Raw genomic sequence first — 17365 nt, 5'->3', positions numbered from 1 at the left:
GGTGGTGGACGTATGGATTCGTTTAATGTTTAGGTGGAAGAGAAAAGACAATCGAGAGGTCACAATTGAAGACCCCCCGTTAGGCCCTAGACAAGGTAGAAAGGCAGACCTGGTCAAGCCTTCGCGTGCGCACTCGTGGCACTTTTCTGAGCGTCTATGGAGCTTGCCCCCAATGACGAGTTGGGAAGAGAGATGCAGCACTGCAGCAGGCCGAAGGTTCTTTTTCCTGATCGTTTCGGTGGTCGCACGGGTGGAGATTTTCCTTTTTGGCTGTCAAGTCATCACTAACGTTATAAGTGGGTGGAGGTGGGCGAAATCATCAAACCATGCACGGTGCGAGCGGTTGCAGGCTTGCTCGGAGCAGGTCCAGGCGCAGGTTCAGGCGGCGTAGGTGTAGATGGGGGATTGCAGGGGGGCACGAGGGGGGCAAGCTCGCATCTTGCAAGGTTGCAGGTCTTTTTGATAAAAATGGGGGGCAAACCAGACATCATTCGTCCAGAACTGATGCCTGCGACTTCTACCGCGTGTCCATCTGCAGCACTTTCCGCTCCCGCAGGCAGAATTCATTAGCCAACTCAATCCATCAAGCTATCGCCATCGACCATTGACATTATTGACATTGACCCAGCACCCTCGCCGTCATCATCCTCTAACAACGAATATGATCATCTCCGCAGAGACATGCGACAGACACACACACGGACATGGGTGGCATTCTGTGGAATTCATTTCGGCCCGTCTGATTCTTCGTTCGAAGGTTGTGCCGTTTATCCATCAACACCCTGGTGACACACCCTGGTGACTTTGTGATCGTCCATCAAAAGTACCTTTCCCTATTATTGCCGATTATTTGCAGGCGGCGAGGCCTCCTTCATCCCAGTCTCGGCATAAGCACTTGATTCGACTGTTTTGTTGTCTAAAATTCACCACACTCTGGTATATCATCACACTATGTAATGATTGAAGCCCCCGGGAGTGGCTCCGACTAACCCTTTTCTCAAGGCCCAATTCCACATCCGCTGGCTTTCCGACTGACAGGTGCACATCTTCCAGTGTTCTAGCCACGTCAACCGAGCATCCCGTCTCGCCAATTGGCTTCCTCACAGATCTCACCGCCGGCAAAGCATACTCTTAACCTACCCCACGACGATGGCCTTGGCAGGAAGGTGGCAGTGCAAAACAATTATTGGCCAGAGACTGTCAGTGTGATATACGAGCAACGGGCTTAGTCAACAGCTCCCGCGCTGTCCCCGAACCTTTCCATTTACAAAAGATCATTTGCAGCAGGGGAAAATGTCATCGTCATCACTCTGTGTTGCACTACTGCAACAGACCGTTGTGACCAGCGACTCTCCGAGTATGAAACCAATTCCTCCCTATCGACCCGGACTCCTCCAGACTCAGGATCGGACGGTTTCCTCCGGGTCCAAACTCTCAAATCTCAAATTCTTGGGCGGCTTTAAACACGCCTTGAACTCTATGTGGCTCCAGTCTATTCCTCTTTAGGGCGGCTATCACCCTAGTACTTTGGGTGCCCTATGATAGATTCTGAAACAAGACTAGGTGGAGGTCAAGGGCCAGAATTTTTCCAAAACCACAACGGGACAGGTTACCATCCAGGGGTACAATAATGATTGAAAGTGGATTTTGTATGCCTTTCGATACTTCTCACCGTTATTATGGCCCCAGACCTACAGACTTCGTTGTATTCGGCGACAGGCGCTGTCCTTTTTAGGTAGCTGCCAGAATCAGACAAGCCGGTGAGGTCGCTGACCCCTTTGAAGATCGTGACGTGTCAGCACTGAGAGTTTCTCCGTCGATATGAGCTTCGACTCCACCAAATGGCTACTATACTCTGGTATCAACTTTCATGGCGGTGGGAAAGTATGAGGTCCAGAGTCAATATCAACGAATAGATGTTGTCTATTGCGCCGATGGATACCGACGCATACCGATGGATACCGAAACAACACACGTGGGCTCTGTTCCTCTGGGTACTTACGTGGGCGACCTTGGTGGTTCTACCTCTATTGAACCACAACTCCCACATAACATACATCATCAATCAGCCTTGGCAGCCATGGGCCACAGAATCACTGATCCACAAACGGCTGTCGTCTGTTTTCACCTGCCCTGAGGCCATCAACGCAGCAGAACGGACCATGGCCGTCATTGCTAGAGACTAGCCCGCCGCTTCTCTCGAATGATCTTGTCATCGTCAAATCGAGATTGCCCGAGGCTGCATACTTGCACAAGAGCATCATGCAGAGTGCACGCGCCTCAGTTCCTCGGTCAGCAGGCTTGATCAATCGCTCATGCGCAATAAAGTAAGGAAATTATGACACAATCGTCGACAATACCGATCATAACGCTCACCTTGTATCCGCAACATCGACAGCGTGGTTTCCAAAGCTTTTGACTGCTGAACTTTATTGCGGCGGTGGTTACTAAGTCTTGCCCCATACGCCAGGTATCCGCTGTCACACTAGGGCATGGGAGGCCTGTGTGATCATATCCCACAGTCAGAGCACGAGCGAACCATTCCGATATACTCTTGGCGCTGACTATGGTGTTCTCATTGGAACGTCTGTCGATCAGTCTGTACACAATATGTGTCCTATGTCAGATGTGACATAGAAAGTGTCATCAACGTCAGGGTCACGACTAAGGAAGGTGAGTCCGACAGACACCCTCAACCAGCACTCGTGTATTGCAGGATCAGCAGGGAGCAAACTCGGATATAGCCACTTCTCCACAAGAATACGTCTCTCGCCCCAGTAAGTGCCATCTGACTGGCATATGGCCGTAACTTACCGCAATTTCATGGAAACCCAGAGCTTGAACAGACCGTCAAAAGCCATGACCACGTACAAAGGTATGAAGTTATTGCAGATGTGCATTGCCTATAAGCCTCTGGTCAAATCAATTAATCATTCGCCCCCAGCTCCACAGGGGCCAACCAACGCGCCCACGCCTGAGAAAGACTTCACAGTGGGCAAGTTGGTGGGTCGACTGGACAATATGATAAATTCCTACCGTTGGATTATTTCACTTCGATGCGATCTTCGCTGGGCTCGGGGCAGGGGCATCATATCAACCAAGGCTTCAACACTTTGGAACCTGGAAGCGCATCAATCTTGATCAGACTGCTCGAGGTGTCGTGCACAGACTGCTTATGATATGCGTACTGCTGGACGGAGACCTGTCTTCGAACAGACGATTGTTCGCCACCACTAGTGGGTCTGCTGGGGCTCATCATCCGCTTCCATCCGATCTGAGTCAAGATTATACAAGCACCAGGGAGCAAGCAAGAACTGAATCTACCATAACAATATAATGACTGACCGGCAGAGCTCTAGCCCTAGGCTGAATGCGCTGTTTAGAAGCTAATGTCGGTCACGCTGGCCAGGCCGACTTTTCAGTTCTGTTAGACCACGCGCGGCCACGGCACGACTCCGAGCCGCTGAATCTCTCCGGCGTCCCCCTATGTCATGGATGCAGTCATGATGGATTGAGACAAGTAACGCAGCAGGACCCCATGAGCGAATGTTTGAGATTACTGTGTACAATTTACTCAATGTCGTGATTCTGGTCCAGGCCGCGACCGATATGCTTTCCATCTCAGTGTTTCGACAGAGTGTCTGAGGAGGAAGACTTTCAGGACAACAGGAATGGCCCTCGGAAACGTCTTGCCTAACAACAATACCGACAGCTCTGGAACGATCCACAGGATTATGCGTCAACTAATGAAAAGAACAACGATCAAACTCACGCGCACATTTCCGAGATACACCCTTGTCTAAGCTTGATGCCCATCAAGTCGACTTCAGCGCGCTTAATGCGACTGAATACACTCAGAAAAGGAAGAGTGCAGGCAAACAAATCTCTCCACAACGTTTAACCTTCCTACGTCGAGATTGTTAATTGGGCGAGATCCTCTCCCGCACCAGGCCCACTGGGCAAATGGGACACTGGACGGCAATAATGGCCGAGGTTCTAGTAAAAGACGATCATAGTTGTGGTCCTTGCCGTCCCGTATCGGCTGCTCCACGAAGGACATGTCCCGAAAGGGCTTTCTGTGCTCAATCTCAGAGGGCAGCTCACTGACCATCGTCGATGCCAGCAGTCTACTTTTTCTGCCATTGGGCCGTATCTTGATGCCTCGAATACACCCTATCTCTTTGGTCGATCTCGATATGCTCCTCTTTCTTGGTTGAGAAGCACGCGAGGTGAAAAGACTGGAGCATTTTCTCAATTTCTTTGGAGCCTTTGGACAGCAGGTTAAACATTTCATTGCTGAGGCCGGCACCGAACGTAAGTTGATCATCCCATCGACGCTGTCACCAATTTGGAAATCCATTCGACGTGCTCAAGGCATATTTTCGCGGGTATCGAAACCACAAGCACTACTAGTAGGGGAGGCTATGTGGCCCGAGATTACTTGAAGACTGGATCAACCAAGGCGATGCCAGCATCGCCCGATCTCTGCCGCATATTGGCGTGACGTGATCAGGTGGCTTTCTGACTTTTAGTCCAACGTCGAGCTTGGCCGCGGCCGGTGTCTCGAGCTGACCTTTTCTGTGCCAGAGAGGCATCACGATCGAGGGGGGAGGATCTCAAAGAAGTTGCATTGTTGCGTCGACAACGCCTCGAGGACCCAACTCAAATTCCAGCAGACCCACGGTAGCAGATGCCTTGGGAGCGGGTTGTCCACGACCCTGCCCACATCAACGGCAAACGCTCTCCCGTTGTGTGCGGAGGACCCCGGATAGATAACGAGGGACGATGCCGACTTGAAAGCGAGCAGCTGCAGCAGTCGAGCTATGCCACCTTTGTTGGCAAGCGGCTTGCCGTTCACCGAGGTACCCTGATGATTCTAAGGCAAGAATGGCAACAACCCGTCCCAATGGTGCCTTGCCAATGGTGCTTTGCCAATGGTGCTTTGCCAATGGTGCTTTGCCAATGGTGCTTTGCCAATTGTGCCCTGCCATCTGTCGAACTGAAGTCTCTGTCCAGTATGCTGCGGTTCTCGGCTTTTCCCGGCTCTGCCAGTGCTGAGGTCGAGCGTCGAGGAGTGACTTCCTAGAGCGTGCGCTTGCGCACAATCTTGCCTTCCAGGAAGTATCTTGTTGTCCGTGGAAACAGGCAAATTGTCACTCTGAAGCATCGTGCACGTCTCCTCTATCTCTACCGCTTCAGATCAACAACAATTCGACCTTGAGGACCCAGTTCTGGCTCTACTCTGGTGCCAAACCGCGCACACAGTTCCCTGAATTTGGTCTCGATCCATTTGTGGTCGGCGTCTTTAATCTCCAGCAGATGGGCCTGGAAGCGTTGTATTCTGTTTGGAGTTGAATTCGTGAACGCGCTTCCAATCCGCCGGGTGGTCTGCAAAACTCCAGCACTTGACAGTCCATTTCTCTCGGAGTCTCAAGATGCCCGGCGCCGCAGCTTCGTCTTTTGTCCGACCGGCACCAGCGAGTTCAATGTGATTGTCAGCGAGAGTCTGCACTGTCTCGAGAAGGCCCTCCTTACACCAGTCGAGGGTGTGATTGTTTGCTAGACTGACGTACCCTTTGCCACCCATGCCCATGCCGACCTCAGTCAAACATCGGATGTTGGCGGTGTGGCTGCGATAGTTGAATACTTTGTCCGGCCACTTTTTCTGGGTGGTCGTCAGCGCTGTTTCGAGGTTGGCTAGGACCAGATCTGATCTGCGGACGAGGTCCACGGCATTCCCCCAGGGTGAAAGGTAGTTGTATGATTTCAGCTCGGGGCTTCGTCGGAGAATGTAAGTGTCGACTGTATGCGCGGCGTCCTCCGGGTCAGACTCGGGTGATTGACGGGCGATGCTGGTGGGCAGCAGGGCGTCAATGAGGCGGCCGATCATAAGGTCGCCTAGGAGGAGCAGGGTGAACGTCTGAGCATCATTGCCCTGCTGGTCACTTGCGTGGGTGCTCATGTTTGGTCGAATGGTATTGTCGAGCCACAGGGTGTTCCTTGGTAATGACTTGAAAAAGCTGGGTAATTCAAGGGTTGTTTTCGTCATCGAATATTGTCATGTACTTGTTTCCATGATACAGTCTGGATATAAGAAGCCATCCCTGGTACTCGTAGTGGTAGTGATAGTGATAGTGATGATTTACCCCAGAATATCGGTTAAACAAGGTTAGTCTGATCCCGGCGCTTGTACCTAGAGTAGATGCCCTAACATAGATTTCAAACAACCTCTAATACACGCTCTTGGCGTCACGGTTAGTGCCTGAGGCCACTACTGTGGTGTTTCCACAAAATTATTCTGGCCCAAATTCATAATTCAGAGTCTTGTCTGGTGACGGTTTGACGGGGTCAGGTTTGGACCTCATATCTCCACCTCTCTATTTTGCCTTGTGTTCCAAGGTCATCGCTCTATCCTTTACAAGACACGAGACAAGTTCGTTTTCGTGTCTCTCTTTTTGTCAAAAATGGAAGAAACCCCACCACCATCAGGGACAGGCACGCCTCGCCAACAACCAGCCTGGCGCTCCGCGGCATCATCAAACTGGCGCGTCAAAGATGACTCACCGCGTCTGGAACAACCAGCGAACAAAGCTCGACTCGGCGGCGGCGGCCGCTCTGATTCGCAGTCTGAGGACGCAGCAGGCACGAGAGTGTACGTAGGCAATCTGCTGTACACGGCGCAAAAAGCGGACATTGAGACTTTGTTTGCTGAGCGTGGATTCACTGTCACGAACGTGAACATCTCGACTGATCCGTTCACTGGGCGCAATCCGAGTTACTGCTTCGTGGACCTGGGGTCGGCGGACGAAGCGGCACGAGCGATCACCGAGCTCAATGGCGTGGATGTCCTGGGTCGTTCGCTCAAGGTCAGTCCCGGCGTTGCGCGACGTGGACCTGGCTCTGGCTCGGGCGCCGGCTTGGGTTCAGCAAGACCTCAAAGTCGAGAAGGTCGAGAAGGTCGAGAAGGACAGGACGGCGGACGCGAGGTTAGAATGAAGAACTATGATCGTGGATATGCGAGGGAATCAAGGGATGAGAGAAGTATGTTTTTGCCTGCCAACTCCCCAGCTCCACCCCAGTCCTGTCCTATCTAGCAATCCTTGCGGACGGGGAGGGGTTTTGGACAGTCATGACTAACGTCACGCCAGACACAGAATACAAACCAACCTTCGACCGATGGTCCCGCAACGACGCCTCGACGCACTGGCAAGCACCCCAAGCCGAGGGCCGACGTCTCTACGTCGGCAATCTCCCACGCATTGAACCTCAATCCGCGCTCGACGAGGAGATCCAATCCCTTTTCGCAACGTACTTGGCCGAGGAACAGATCACGCCCACCGCCGTATCGAAGCTGGTGAGCCCGCATACCGTGCGCAACCCGACCGCGGGAAGTAACCTTGGCGAACCGGGGAATTTGTACTACTGCTTCGTTGACCTCGCGCGCGCGGAGGACGTGGATGTTGTGATTGCGAAACTCGATGGGCAGCAGGGCAGTTGGGGAGGGAACTTGCGTGTGAATCGGGCGAGGAATGCGGACCGCAAAGTCACGAGGGAGCAGGGCCCACGTGGTGGACAGGATGGAGGGGAGAGGAGATCTGGTGGCGCCAGTGCATGGAGGAGCGGGTCGAGAGATGTTCGGACGGAGGAAGGTCAGCAATAGGTATGAGAGACGATACTCAGGAGGCCGTGGGCCTTGTGGGACTGTTCGATCACGAAGCGAGGCTCTCGACCTACGATTTGTACGCGCTGGAGGAAGGTGCAGTTGATCCAGCTGTTCTGGCTTGACGGCATGATGATCACAGATGAGATACATGCACGTTTAGCTTCGGTACTGTAGGCGAAGCTCACAAAACTTCTCGCTTTCGGCAGAGGATTATTGCAAGTCCAATAGACTTCACCTGCGCTACAGAGACATGCGCTCAAATCCTGCGTCGACACGGTTCTACATCATGAAGCCCTCGCCTTCAACTTCACAGGATACTCAGTCGTCTCAATGTCGTCAGGGTAAGTCAGACCGGCCTGATGTCGCGCCTCGTCCATAATCTCCATGATCAATGTGCTCTCCGCCCAGGTCATGGACTCGGACTCGAGCTCCCCAGCAAGCCATGCGTAAGCAGCAGCGTCGGCTTCGTACTATGACAAGATTAGTGTATTCGATGTAAACGTTTCGTGCTTGACTAACCATCATCCCATGAGCACCACCCTCAAACTCGAACGTCCGATCAACAATCTCGCGGTCCTTATCTGTTGGCACAAGCCTGTACCTCGTCGGTCGATATATTGGGCCCCAGACCTGAATCTCGCCCTTTTCGCCCTGGATCCTAACCGAAGGGACTTGCGCCTCGGGTTTTCCGTGCTCTCTGGCTGGATCGTCACTCACGCGCATTGCCGCCGTCGCGACTGCGTGGGCCGTTGTCTTCCCGCTCGGCGTCGATTTCGGAAACTCGAGCAGTATCAACGTCGACTCATCGGCATGCGTGCGCGGCTCAAACGTCATGGCTGTGCCCACCACCTTTGGTCGATTTTCCTCTCGCGATGAAGCAGGTAGAGTGTGATACAGGGTCTGGAATACCCATGTGAGCGAGTATATCCCCAAGTCCAGGAGACAGCCACCAGCGAGGTCCAGATTGACCATGCGGTGCCCGACATCAAAGCTGTCCTCAGGAATAGCATTGATGCTCAAATCTGCAGTGACCCTGACCACCTCCCCAAGGTCGTTGTCCATAATATGTTTCCTGATCGCCTTGCTGAGAGGAAAGTATCTCGTCCACACAGCCTCCATGAAAAACAAGTTCTTCTCTTTTGCAGTCTTGTATAGGATTTTTGCTTGCGCCGCGTTCACGGTCAACGCTTTCTCACAGAGCACAGGCTTGTTGTGACTGAGTGCAAGCATCGCGTTCTGGTAGTGATGCGAGTGGGGAGTACCGATGTAGACCATGTCCACATTTGGATCTTTGACAAGGTCTTCGTACGAGCCGTAGGGTGTGCATTTCGTGGATTGGGTGGGCGATACCACTTCTGAGATGAACTTCTCCGCCGAGGAGATGGAAGAAGAGGAGGCCACAGCCGTGACGGCATGTCTGATGTCTGTTACATTTCGGGTGGAGGGATCGAGCAGGACATCTTTGGTAAACGTTCGTACAATCCCGCCGGTAGCTGTAGGGTAATAAAGCACCGGTTAGCCGTTGTGAACGCACGGATGCTGTTTACATACCCATCATGCCCCATCGGACAACCTTTGGAGTCGACATGGCGTGTGAGGCAGCAGGTGACTTGCGCAAGTTAGAGAAGAGGCTCAGTCAGTATCAAAAACACGTAGAACAGGGCGGTCGTTGTGGCTGTAAAGGTCTTCGGTATCGGGGCATTGGATGCATTGTGGGGATTTTTTCTGTTGACGCAGTCAGTGTCAATGATGCATCTTCATGCAGGTGCTGGTGGGGAGAACGTCACGGCACAGATTCGGGAGTCAGCCCGCACGCGAGATTTCAGCCTGAAATCCCATTAGCCATTCGTACTTCCTCGCTGTGAGGATGCAGACACTGATGTCGCTGTTGCCGGAGTTGATGCCGGTCGTCCAAAACGCTTTCCACAGGAGCCCATTCTTTCGCTGCGTAGGGTGAGCTTGAGAGGAAACAGACGCAAAATGTACAAGGACCAGAGGGGATCATTTCGAATCTGAAATTGCATCCGGTGAGCCCATTGTAGATCTTCTCAATTACTGATGTGTATTCCGTCTCGCGGCAGGGCGCAAGCTATGTACTCAAGTTAGGGACCATTTCTGAGCATTTCCACTCACCAGACCAAAAAAGTCTTCGTTGGCGCCAAAATCCATAATCTTGTACACGTTTGAGATCCTTCCATACTTCATTCCAGCCGCCAGTCGACGTGTGTGAACGGAGGCTAATGCGATAACAACCACTTTTATGCTGCTCTTGGACACTGAGGAGGTCCTGAATCACCGCAGTCCAATCTTGCTCAGGATGCTGCCGGATGTTGAGGAGCTCTTTGAATCTCCGAATACGCCAAGGAGGCTCTTCCATACGTGGTTAGGATCCTGGCTGGCGTCGATGCCGGACCAAATACCCTTGGTCTTGTAGTAGCCAACGACCGGGGTGGTTTGCTGGTGATAGGTACCCAATCTCTTCTTAAGAGTGTCCGCATTGTCGTCCGATCTCTGGATCAACGGTTCACCTGTGACATCGTCCTTCATGTGTTCCTTGGGTGGGTTGAAAACTTTGTGGTATGAGCGACCCGAAGCAGGGTGTACGAGTCGGCCCGTGATACGAGAAACCAGGAGGCCGTCGTCAATCTGCAATTCGACCGCGTGTTTGAGTGGCTTGTTTTCAGCTTGAAGCATCGAGTCAAGACCTTCGGCTTGGGTTACTGTTCGTGGGAAGCCGTCGAGGATGAAGCTGCAAGCTCGTCAGCAAATGTCCGCACTGGATCCTGGATACCCATAGCTTACCCATTAGCGCATTCCCTGTTTGTCTCCAGCTCATTCTTGATCATGTTGATCATGATATCGTCACTGACGAGGCCTCCCTGGTCCATAATCTTCTTGGCTTCTCTTCCCAAAGGTGTCTTTTTGGCGACTTGCGCTCGAAGCATATCTCCGGTGGCCTATGAGGTGGTCAATAACGTGTCCGACGGCAAGGGAACCTTCGAATTCGTACCAGATGGCAGACGCAGTACTTCTCTTTGATGCGAGGAGCTTGCGTTCCCTTTCCTATAGGCGGATCAGTCAGTGAACGCTATGAGGGCCATAGTAACTCCGTAAACTTGCCTGCGCCAGGAGGCCCGATCAAGATCAGACGCATCGCATCGGTTTTGGACTCTTTGCTGGTGTTGCCGCCGCCGACCAGTCTCTGCTCCAGTTCATATATCCTTGATTCCAGCTTGTGGATGTGATCCTTGAGCGAGTCGACATGTTGCTCTGTTATGGGTGCCATGATCGAAGGTGGCTGAGGAGAAAGGACCTGACCAAGGCCGGACAGTGTCTAGGCGAGTGATCGAGGAAGACGAGTAGCGAGAAAGCAAGGTGAATGAGACTTGGAACCTCAAGAGAAAACAGACGCGTGCGATGGTGGGTTGAGTCGAGCTGCGTAGGTACGGAACCAGGTATGTGTACGGTAATGTGGTAGGTAAGGGTAAGTTCACCTACAGGTAATATTATGCAGGACAGTGGCAGCTATTTCTCCGCTGCACCGAACAGCCCGAGTTGCGCTGCTCCTTCGTACCAAGGCACAGCACCGCGGCCTGACCTTGCCAAGATACCTGCTATATATCACGTGTAAAGCTCTTTTATTTTTCTTCCCTCGGTCCTTTTTCAACGAGTGCGAGCTTGACCTTCTCCGACTTCTTTTCTTGCCGGAAAACACCGTGGCACCACCGAATTGACATACCACAGTAGCGTTAACCGAGTTTGTGCCGTCAGGTTACATGGCCTTGATGACAACATGGCAACATGTCCATGTTCTTGAGGAGGCATGAACCATGATCTCCCCTGAGCTACTATGCTATGAACCCACCCTCAAGCTCTTGACATCCCACTCGTTGTCGCTCGGGCCTCCAATTCCTCATCGGCCAAAAATGCCAAGTCACTCTCTTCCCATCCACTCTTCTTGTCCTTTGCAGAGCGTATAAAGAGAATGTCTACCAGCAAAGCAAGGCCGCTGATGCCGACGGCAAAGTACAATGCTGCTCGAAAGCCCAAGATCCTGTCTAGGCCATGTTTGTTGGATTGAACTTCGATAGTCCCTGCAAATCCAAGCCCCAAGCTGTTGCCGTAGAGATTGAGCACACTGATGAGTGACGCCGCTGTGCCTTGATGCAGCCGACTGACAGAACTGCTGGCAATGATCTGAGCGGCCGTATACACCAGATCTGGACAGAAAGCAAAGAATACGACCGAGGGAAATACCTGCGGCCAGTATATGTGAGGTCCTGACAAGGTCGCCATGAGTAGACAAGCAGCCAGAATTGACATGGTCCCGATAGCAAGAATCCATTGAGCATCCAGCCGTGGGACCAACCATGCAGCCAGCGAAGTTGCTGCTATCGCACAGACCACAAACGGTGTCCAACTCAGCGCAAAATGTAGGAGTGACCTGTCAAAGTCAGAAAGCTGTGTCGGTGAACACTGGGACAATGCAAAAGACTCGTGCTTCAATGGCACAGGTTTTCGCTGGAAAAGATACTTACCACTTCCACACCTCTTGCAACCAGAGAACCTGGTACCAGCAGAATACTCCGGTTGCCATAAAGTTGACGAGCACAACCAGGACGAGTACACCAAAAGATGGTGCTTTGAATATACTTAACGGCATGATGGGATGAGAGGCGACGTAATGCTCCCAGACCAGGAACCCACCAAGCAAGACGATTGATGCAACAAGGCAGGCGATGACAGCAGGGTTCGACCATCCGCTACTGGGAGCTTGACTGTGCGGCGTGAATTAGAACAATGAAAGAGTAAGTCAAGGAAGGTCAAGGCGGCACTCACTTCCAGGAGAAATTGAACAGAATTAAAACAGACACAATCAGTGCCGCACCCGTCCAGTCGATCTTTCCATGTCGATTGACTGGCACTTCTCGTGGAACGAGCACACTCAAAACCGCAGCCACGACCAGGCAGATCAAGAAACTATAACCTCGAAGTCAGTAAGGAAGCTTCAGACAACAATGTTCAACGTCACATACATAGTCAGAAAGAACCACTTGTATGCTGTATAGTGCAAGAAGAGTCCGAGCATTATTGCCCCGAGCCATCCGCCGACTGGTGCCGACGATCCAAAGAGCGCTAGATATATATTCCTTGTTGGTCCAGGTGGGTTCGCAATGGTAATCATTGCAACTGCATTTGGCATGATAAAGGCACCTCCAAGGCCGGCTAGTGCTCGCATTACGACAAAAGCGATGAAATTGTCGCAGAATCCGCACACTAGGTTGCAGACACCCAGCCAGAGTGTTCCGTATATGAGGAGTCTCTTGTGTCCATATACAGCCCCGATCGGACCTGCAACCAGGACGAATGCTCCTTGCGTCAATCTGATCAAGTCTGGTCAGCTGTTGGGTCCTTACTACAGTCAGAGTGGCCTGTCTCACCCATAACTTGCTGCAATCCAAGCGGACATCGATGTGTCGGCTCCTAACAACTTGCCGAGCTGGAATCCGCCACCGACACCAGCGAACATAGCCGTCATCTGTCGCAGCGTGTTAGCATCATTGACACCGTCGGATTGTCTTCAAAGCGTACCTGCATAAGATTGCTGAAGATTACCATGGCGGCAATCAAGGCTCGACGCAAACTGCTCATGGCAGGCATCGATGTCTGCTGTTCCACTTGATTGCCTGATCCAGATACATTGATACTGGCGACTCCGCTGCATCGACTTGCTGTTCGAACTATTGCATCGATATTGGCCGGTCGAGTAGCATTCACGGATGCTGTGGGTTGTTCGGAAAGTGATACCGAGTCATCATCATTCTTGGGACCGAAGCCTTCTCCGGCGCTGCGATCAGAGGACATAGTGAGCGTACGACTAACACCTAGCTGGAGTGAAATGCATTTCTCTTGCGGGGAGGAAGTAAGTGGTTTGTTCTTATCACAAAAATGTCTGTGAGGTAAGGGACCCGCCCACGGATGGCTTTCCGCTTTGAGGTATGATCCACGATAAGGTATATGACCTAAGCATGCACCATCTTTGCAGATTGCGTATACGCCGCAATAAGTCAGCACAAAGGTTTGGTTCAAGATCCAATACCTGTTGCATGATCGTCACAGGCGTCCATCAACATGTGCAATGACATTGGTCGCCTGATTCGCGAAAGATTTGGCCGTCACGTTTTCTGGACAGGGTCCTGTGGTCGCTATACGCGATTGTCACGGATTGTTTACCCCCTTTTCTAAGCAGCCTCTTCGCTACCCGAGGATGACCCGAGACGCCCTCATACAACGCACGAAGCCGAGTTCAGCGACATCTAGAGGCACGATCTGCTGCCTTCGTGGATTACAATGTCTGTGACGTATACTCGAGAGATGCCAGACTGCAATCATGCGTGTCGTCCGCGATGCCGGCGCTACGTCGACTTGACTGGTTCCAAGCATGCCCATGGCCTGTCTTCATGATCGCAGTTCATGCCAGCATCGCTGAGGAACGTGCCGTTTGAGTCGATCCTCCCAGGTATGACCACGGCACTGGGCTTCTCGATTGTTTCCTGTCGTTGGTATCCTCGAGCGAATCTGGAAGACGCAATAGTCGTCACAGGCGTCGAACTCAACATCCCCTCATGGGTAGTTCACCGAGGTCAGGTCCCAGCTATAAAAACAAGTAGCCCCATTTTGAGGAGAACTCCGTCCCTATGGCCCAAGCTGCTGGATCCCACGTGGCTCGCTGAGTCTCGATTCGCAGGATCAAGCTTGCCATGCCGAACATGTCACCGATGAACTCATCCAGGTCAATCAACCCGAGCAGGAGGATCATATTGTCTCTGAACCGCTGGAAGGGAAACCGGTCGATCCATCTCGGGTGCGCAACGGCTAGCTGCAGAGGTGATGGCCTCAGGGGATCCGGCAATGCGAGATACTCCATAGGAGACTTCACTTGGTCTCCGGCATCTGGGCAGCTGGTTCCTTGCATGGTCCCGTGAGTGACTAGTGCGGCGTAAAGCGGCCACGCAGGCCAGCATAGGAATCTGTGGTCGACTGTCGTCTGTTGGTATCGTCTCAGGTAAGTCCACATCCAGGACGGCGGTGACCTGGTAGAATCCTGGGCCGCTGCATCGGATGGTAATAGTGCTAAGCTCGTGACTTGGCCCTGGGTTTGTGCTTGCTGCGAGGCTACCTCAAGCGAAGTCCCAGTCGCTTGTGAGGCAGGCTGAGAAGTCGCTTCCGAGACGGTTGAGTGACTCTCAGGAGCTTGAATATTCGTGGTCACTTGTGAGCCGAGGCGATTTCCTAAGCAATTGTTCAGCGTCCATTTGAATGGAGGTCCTCTTGCGGCAGATCATGTCAGCAAGTCAGGTGAAGCCTACGTCTCGCTCTTTGCGCCAATCTGTCCTGAATCCGCTTCCGCTCTTTTGCATCGCTGACACCATACCAGTTGTCCGATTTGGGGTCGACTCTGGGTCGGCCACGCTTACGTCCTTCAACCATGGCCTTATGCTGCCGTTTAACGAGCTAGGCTTTGACGAGTGGCCCCGTAGGCGTACGTGTACACGACAATAATGATCTATCACAAGAAAAAATGCGCATTTGGGGTAAGAAGAAGCTAAGTTCTGAGAAATTCATGATTGGAGAGGTCAAAGGAAGATTAATAATAGTGGACTTTTTATGCACATTTACGAGTGCGTCCCCGGCGTCCACTGTGTATTGTACTACAGTACAAAGTATCTTCTCCTTACGGTATTGTCAACGTTCGACATGCCCAATGTGGAACCGTCCTTCGGCCGTGGCTGAGGCCCATCAGATTAAGCCGATGTCAAACTTCCTTAATTCTGACAAAATAAGACCCCCTCATGTAGCACACCAGGCTGCCACCGTCGTTTGACTCTCGACAATACTATGAGGCCTGCGAAGGCTACAGAATATCCCTTGCCCAAGTCATCGAGCACGACCCCTTCATAATTGTGCATTGGCTTTTATTCAGCAGGCCACGGCAGGTTTTATATAAAAGCAAGGACATTCCTCATACCAGGAAGTCCCATCAGTCAAGAACATAAGCACCGACAAGCCTCCACCAAGAGGTCTCACCCATCATGGCGAACGTAGAGAACATCCTCTCGAAATATGCCTCAAGGGCGTCTGAAGATAATAAAGTGTTTGGCGCTGCGTTTATTGTCAAGGGCAAAGGAGGTGAGCCGATGCAGTCTCACGGCCGGTTGCAGCGTTGACGTAGGCCACAGGTAAAACAATCTATTCTTCAGCAGCAGGGTCTCTCAAGTTCGATGGAAATGAGCCATTCACCGAGGACTCGGTATGCTGGATTGCTTCGTTGACGAAATTGGTCACAGCGGTTGCAGCGATGCAAGTCGTCGAGAAAGGAATGGTAGGTCTGGACGATGATTTGGGAAAGGTTGTGCCAGATTTGTCGGATTTGCAAGTCCTTGACGGCTTCGACGAGAATGGGAAGGCCATCCTGACCAAGGCGACCAAAGCGTTGACCCTCCGGTAGGTGATCAATGTCGATAGAACCAGCTGAGCTGACGGATCCAAGCCATCTCTTAACTCACTCCAGCGGTTTCGGGTACGACTCATGGGATGCAGATCTCATCACATGGCGCCAGAGCATCGGCAGCGACATCAACTCCAATTCGTTCTCGTATGAGTCTCTCAAGATTCCGTTGAAGTTCCAACCAGGCGAAGGTTGGATCTACGGCATCGGACTTGATTGGGCCGGCCAGATCATTCAGAAGCTCACCGGGCAGTCTTTAGAGGATTACACACAGGACCATATCTTCCAGCCTCTGGGCATGACGAGCACGACGTTCCGGATAGTCGACCATCCTGAACTCCAGTCGAAGCGAGCGGACATGGGTCTCAGGCCCGAACCCTATGGCCCGCTGACCATAGGACAAGCTTTCAAGCCAGATGTGACGACCATGGATTGTGGCGGTGTTGGCCTATACTCCACGGCGAAAGACTACGGTAGACTTCTCGGTGCATTGCTGGATGGTGGTGATGGCATCCTGAAACCGGATTCGGTCCATCAGCTGTATCAACCCCAGCTCCCAGACCCGAAACAACTCGAAGAGAATTTCTTTGGCGACTTTTACCCCGTGTTTTCTCCAGAATATCCGAAAGGCAGCGCCATCAATTACGGTCTTGGAGGGGCGTTGAATCTTGAAGACATTCCAGGAAAGCGTCGCGCAGGAAGCGTCATGTGGACTGGAGCGACAAATCCTCGCTGGGTGAGATTGCCTACCTGTTACATGAAGAATCGAAGGTCTTGTTGCTGACTTCTCATAGTGGCTCGATCCGAAAGCTGGGATTGCTGCGGCTTTGATGGTACAGGTCCTACCGCCTGCCGACACGGTGGTATCGGAATTGTATGCGGAGCTGGAGAAGGCCGTATATGAATAGGTCTAGTCTGACATGCTGCACTGGTAGTTCTTTGTAGTCAGTAAGTACTTGGTGGGCTCAGAATAATAACCAAAACCTGATTACGAATAGTGGTTGAAGACGGCATGTGCCGGCCAATGTGCTAAAGTTTCACCGTATCACTACGTCGAACCATAATTTGCTGCACCGCCCATCTGGCGCGTCTTTGACCTGCCTGCGCTTGCATCTCATAGCCTCCGTTTAGACAATTAATATCCGACCAAAGACCAGCCTTTGATACACTTTCATACAATCACGAAAGCTTGG

The 17365-nt window shown here is 52.1% G+C and overlaps 7 protein-coding genes across 7 annotated transcripts; 2 read left to right on the top strand and 5 right to left on the bottom strand.

Moving 5' to 3' along the window:
* Positions 1-4954: 4954 nt before the first annotated feature.
* Positions 4955-6149, bottom strand: EDD37DRAFT_637403 (uncharacterized protein). The gene has a single exon (XM_062817045.1). The coding sequence runs from the start codon at positions 6047-6049 to the stop codon at positions 5306-5308; it is 744 nt and encodes a 247-aa protein (XP_062668111.1). The 5' UTR covers positions 6050-6149; the 3' UTR covers positions 4955-5305.
* A 105-nt stretch (positions 6150-6254) lies between these two features.
* Positions 6255-7830, top strand: EDD37DRAFT_511040 (uncharacterized protein). Its single transcript, XM_062813611.1, has 2 exons — positions 6255-7041; positions 7149-7830. Exons 1-2 carry the CDS (start codon positions 6465-6467, stop codon positions 7658-7660), a joined length of 1089 nt encoding a protein of 362 aa, XP_062668110.1. The 5' UTR covers positions 6255-6464; the 3' UTR covers positions 7661-7830.
* Positions 7804-9476, bottom strand: EDD37DRAFT_511337 (putative oxidoreductase). The gene is made up of 3 exons (XM_062813614.1): positions 9215-9476; positions 8183-9156; positions 7804-8133 (listed from the first exon to the last, which is right to left on the bottom strand). The coding sequence occupies exons 1-3, from the start codon at positions 9249-9251 to the stop codon at positions 7948-7950; spliced, it is 1197 nt and encodes a 398-aa protein (XP_062668109.1). The 5' UTR covers positions 9252-9476; the 3' UTR covers positions 7804-7947.
* A 345-nt stretch (positions 9477-9821) lies between these two features.
* EDD37DRAFT_511010 (adenylate kinase 1) lies at positions 9822-11292 on the bottom strand. Its single transcript, XM_062813610.1, has 4 exons — positions 10784-11292; positions 10674-10726; positions 10466-10620; positions 9822-10412 (listed from the first exon to the last, which is right to left on the bottom strand). Exons 1-4 carry the CDS (start codon positions 10947-10949, stop codon positions 9956-9958), a joined length of 831 nt encoding a protein of 276 aa, XP_062668108.1. The 5' UTR covers positions 10950-11292; the 3' UTR covers positions 9822-9955.
* Positions 11287-13724, bottom strand: EDD37DRAFT_511298 (major facilitator superfamily domain-containing protein). The gene is made up of 6 exons (XM_062813613.1): positions 13256-13724; positions 13105-13202; positions 12700-13047; positions 12503-12643; positions 12202-12441; positions 11287-12107 (listed from the first exon to the last, which is right to left on the bottom strand). Exons 1-6 carry the CDS (start codon positions 13526-13528, stop codon positions 11531-11533), a joined length of 1677 nt encoding a protein of 558 aa, XP_062668107.1. The 5' UTR covers positions 13529-13724; the 3' UTR covers positions 11287-11530.
* Positions 13725-14215: 491 nt separating this feature from the next.
* Positions 14216-15346, bottom strand: EDD37DRAFT_510994 (uncharacterized protein). The gene is made up of 2 exons (XM_062813609.1): positions 15034-15346; positions 14216-14956 (listed from the first exon to the last, which is right to left on the bottom strand). Exons 1-2 carry the CDS (start codon positions 15152-15154, stop codon positions 14319-14321), a joined length of 759 nt encoding a protein of 252 aa, XP_062668106.1. The 5' UTR covers positions 15155-15346; the 3' UTR covers positions 14216-14318.
* Positions 15347-15756: 410 nt separating this feature from the next.
* On the top strand, positions 15757-17080 carry EDD37DRAFT_652567 (beta-lactamase; the record flags this gene model as incomplete). The annotated part of the gene is made up of 4 exons (XM_062818463.1): positions 15757-15853; positions 15904-16168; positions 16236-16908; positions 16967-17080. The coding sequence occupies 4 exons, from the start codon at positions 15757-15759 to the stop codon at positions 17078-17080; spliced, it is 1149 nt and encodes a 382-aa protein (XP_062668105.1).
* Positions 17081-17365: the final 285 nt, after the last annotated feature.

Source organism: Exophiala viscosa (assembly GCF_022695815.1).
Source record: "Exophiala viscosa unplaced genomic scaffold EDD37scaffold_9, whole genome shotgun sequence".
In the NCBI taxonomy this organism is placed as follows: Eukaryota; Fungi; Ascomycota; class Eurotiomycetes; order Chaetothyriales; family Herpotrichiellaceae; genus Exophiala; species Exophiala viscosa.
The sequence above is the reverse complement of the archived record's forward strand: the minus strand, read 5'-3'. Positions and strand labels throughout refer to the sequence as shown.

What these genes read in the sequence shown, in the direction of transcription:
- EDD37DRAFT_637403 (XM_062817045.1), bottom strand. Translation starts at nt 6,049, where the DNA reads ATGACGAAAACAACCCTTGAATTACCCAGCTTTTTCAAGTCATTACCA.
- EDD37DRAFT_511040 (XM_062813611.1), top strand. Translation starts at nt 6,465, where the DNA reads ATGGAAGAAACCCCACCACCATCAGGGACAGGCACGCCTCGCCAACAA. An exon ending in GGAATCAAGGGATGAGAGAA is followed by an intron (nt 7,042 to 7,148) that starts GTATGTTTTTGC and finishes ACGTCACGCCAG; the next exon opens with ACACAGAATACAAACCAACC.
- EDD37DRAFT_511337 (XM_062813614.1), bottom strand. Translation starts at nt 9,251, where the DNA reads ATGTCGACTCCAAAGGTTGTCCGATGGGGCATGATGG. An exon ending in TGTCCGATGGGGCATGATGG is followed by an intron (nt 9,157 to 9,214) that starts GTATGTAAACAG and finishes ATTACCCTACAG; the next exon opens with CTACCGGCGGGATTGTACGA. An exon ending in GTGGTGCTCATGGGATGATG is followed by an intron (nt 8,134 to 8,182) that starts GTTAGTCAAGCA and finishes ATCTTGTCATAG; the next exon opens with TACGAAGCCGACGCTGCTGC.
- EDD37DRAFT_511010 (XM_062813610.1), bottom strand. Translation starts at nt 10,949, where the DNA reads ATGGCACCCATAACAGAGCAACATGTCGACTCGCTCAAGGATCACATC. An exon ending in GATCGGGCCTCCTGGCGCAG is followed by an intron (nt 10,727 to 10,783) that starts GCAAGTTTACGG and finishes ATCCGCCTATAG; the next exon opens with GAAAGGGAACGCAAGCTCCT. An exon ending in AGTACTGCGTCTGCCATCTG is followed by an intron (nt 10,621 to 10,673) that starts GTACGAATTCGA and finishes ACCACCTCATAG; the next exon opens with GCCACCGGAGATATGCTTCG.
- EDD37DRAFT_511298 (XM_062813613.1), bottom strand. Translation starts at nt 13,528, where the DNA reads ATGTCCTCTGATCGCAGCGCCGGAGAAGGCTTCGGTCCCAAGAATGAT. An exon ending in TCTTCAGCAATCTTATGCAG is followed by an intron (nt 13,203 to 13,255) that starts GTACGCTTTGAA and finishes ACGCTGCGACAG; the next exon opens with ATGACGGCTATGTTCGCTGG. An exon ending in CTGTTCAATTTCTCCTGGAA is followed by an intron (nt 12,442 to 12,502) that starts GTGAGTGCCGCC and finishes CACGCCGCACAG; the next exon opens with TCAAGCTCCCAGTAGCGGAT.
- EDD37DRAFT_510994 (XM_062813609.1), bottom strand. Translation starts at nt 15,154, where the DNA reads ATGGTTGAAGGACGTAAGCGTGGCCGACCCAGAGTCGACCCCAAATCG. An exon ending in ATTGGCGCAAAGAGCGAGAC is followed by an intron (nt 14,957 to 15,033) that starts GTAGGCTTCACC and finishes ACAATTGCTTAG; the next exon opens with GAAATCGCCTCGGCTCACAA.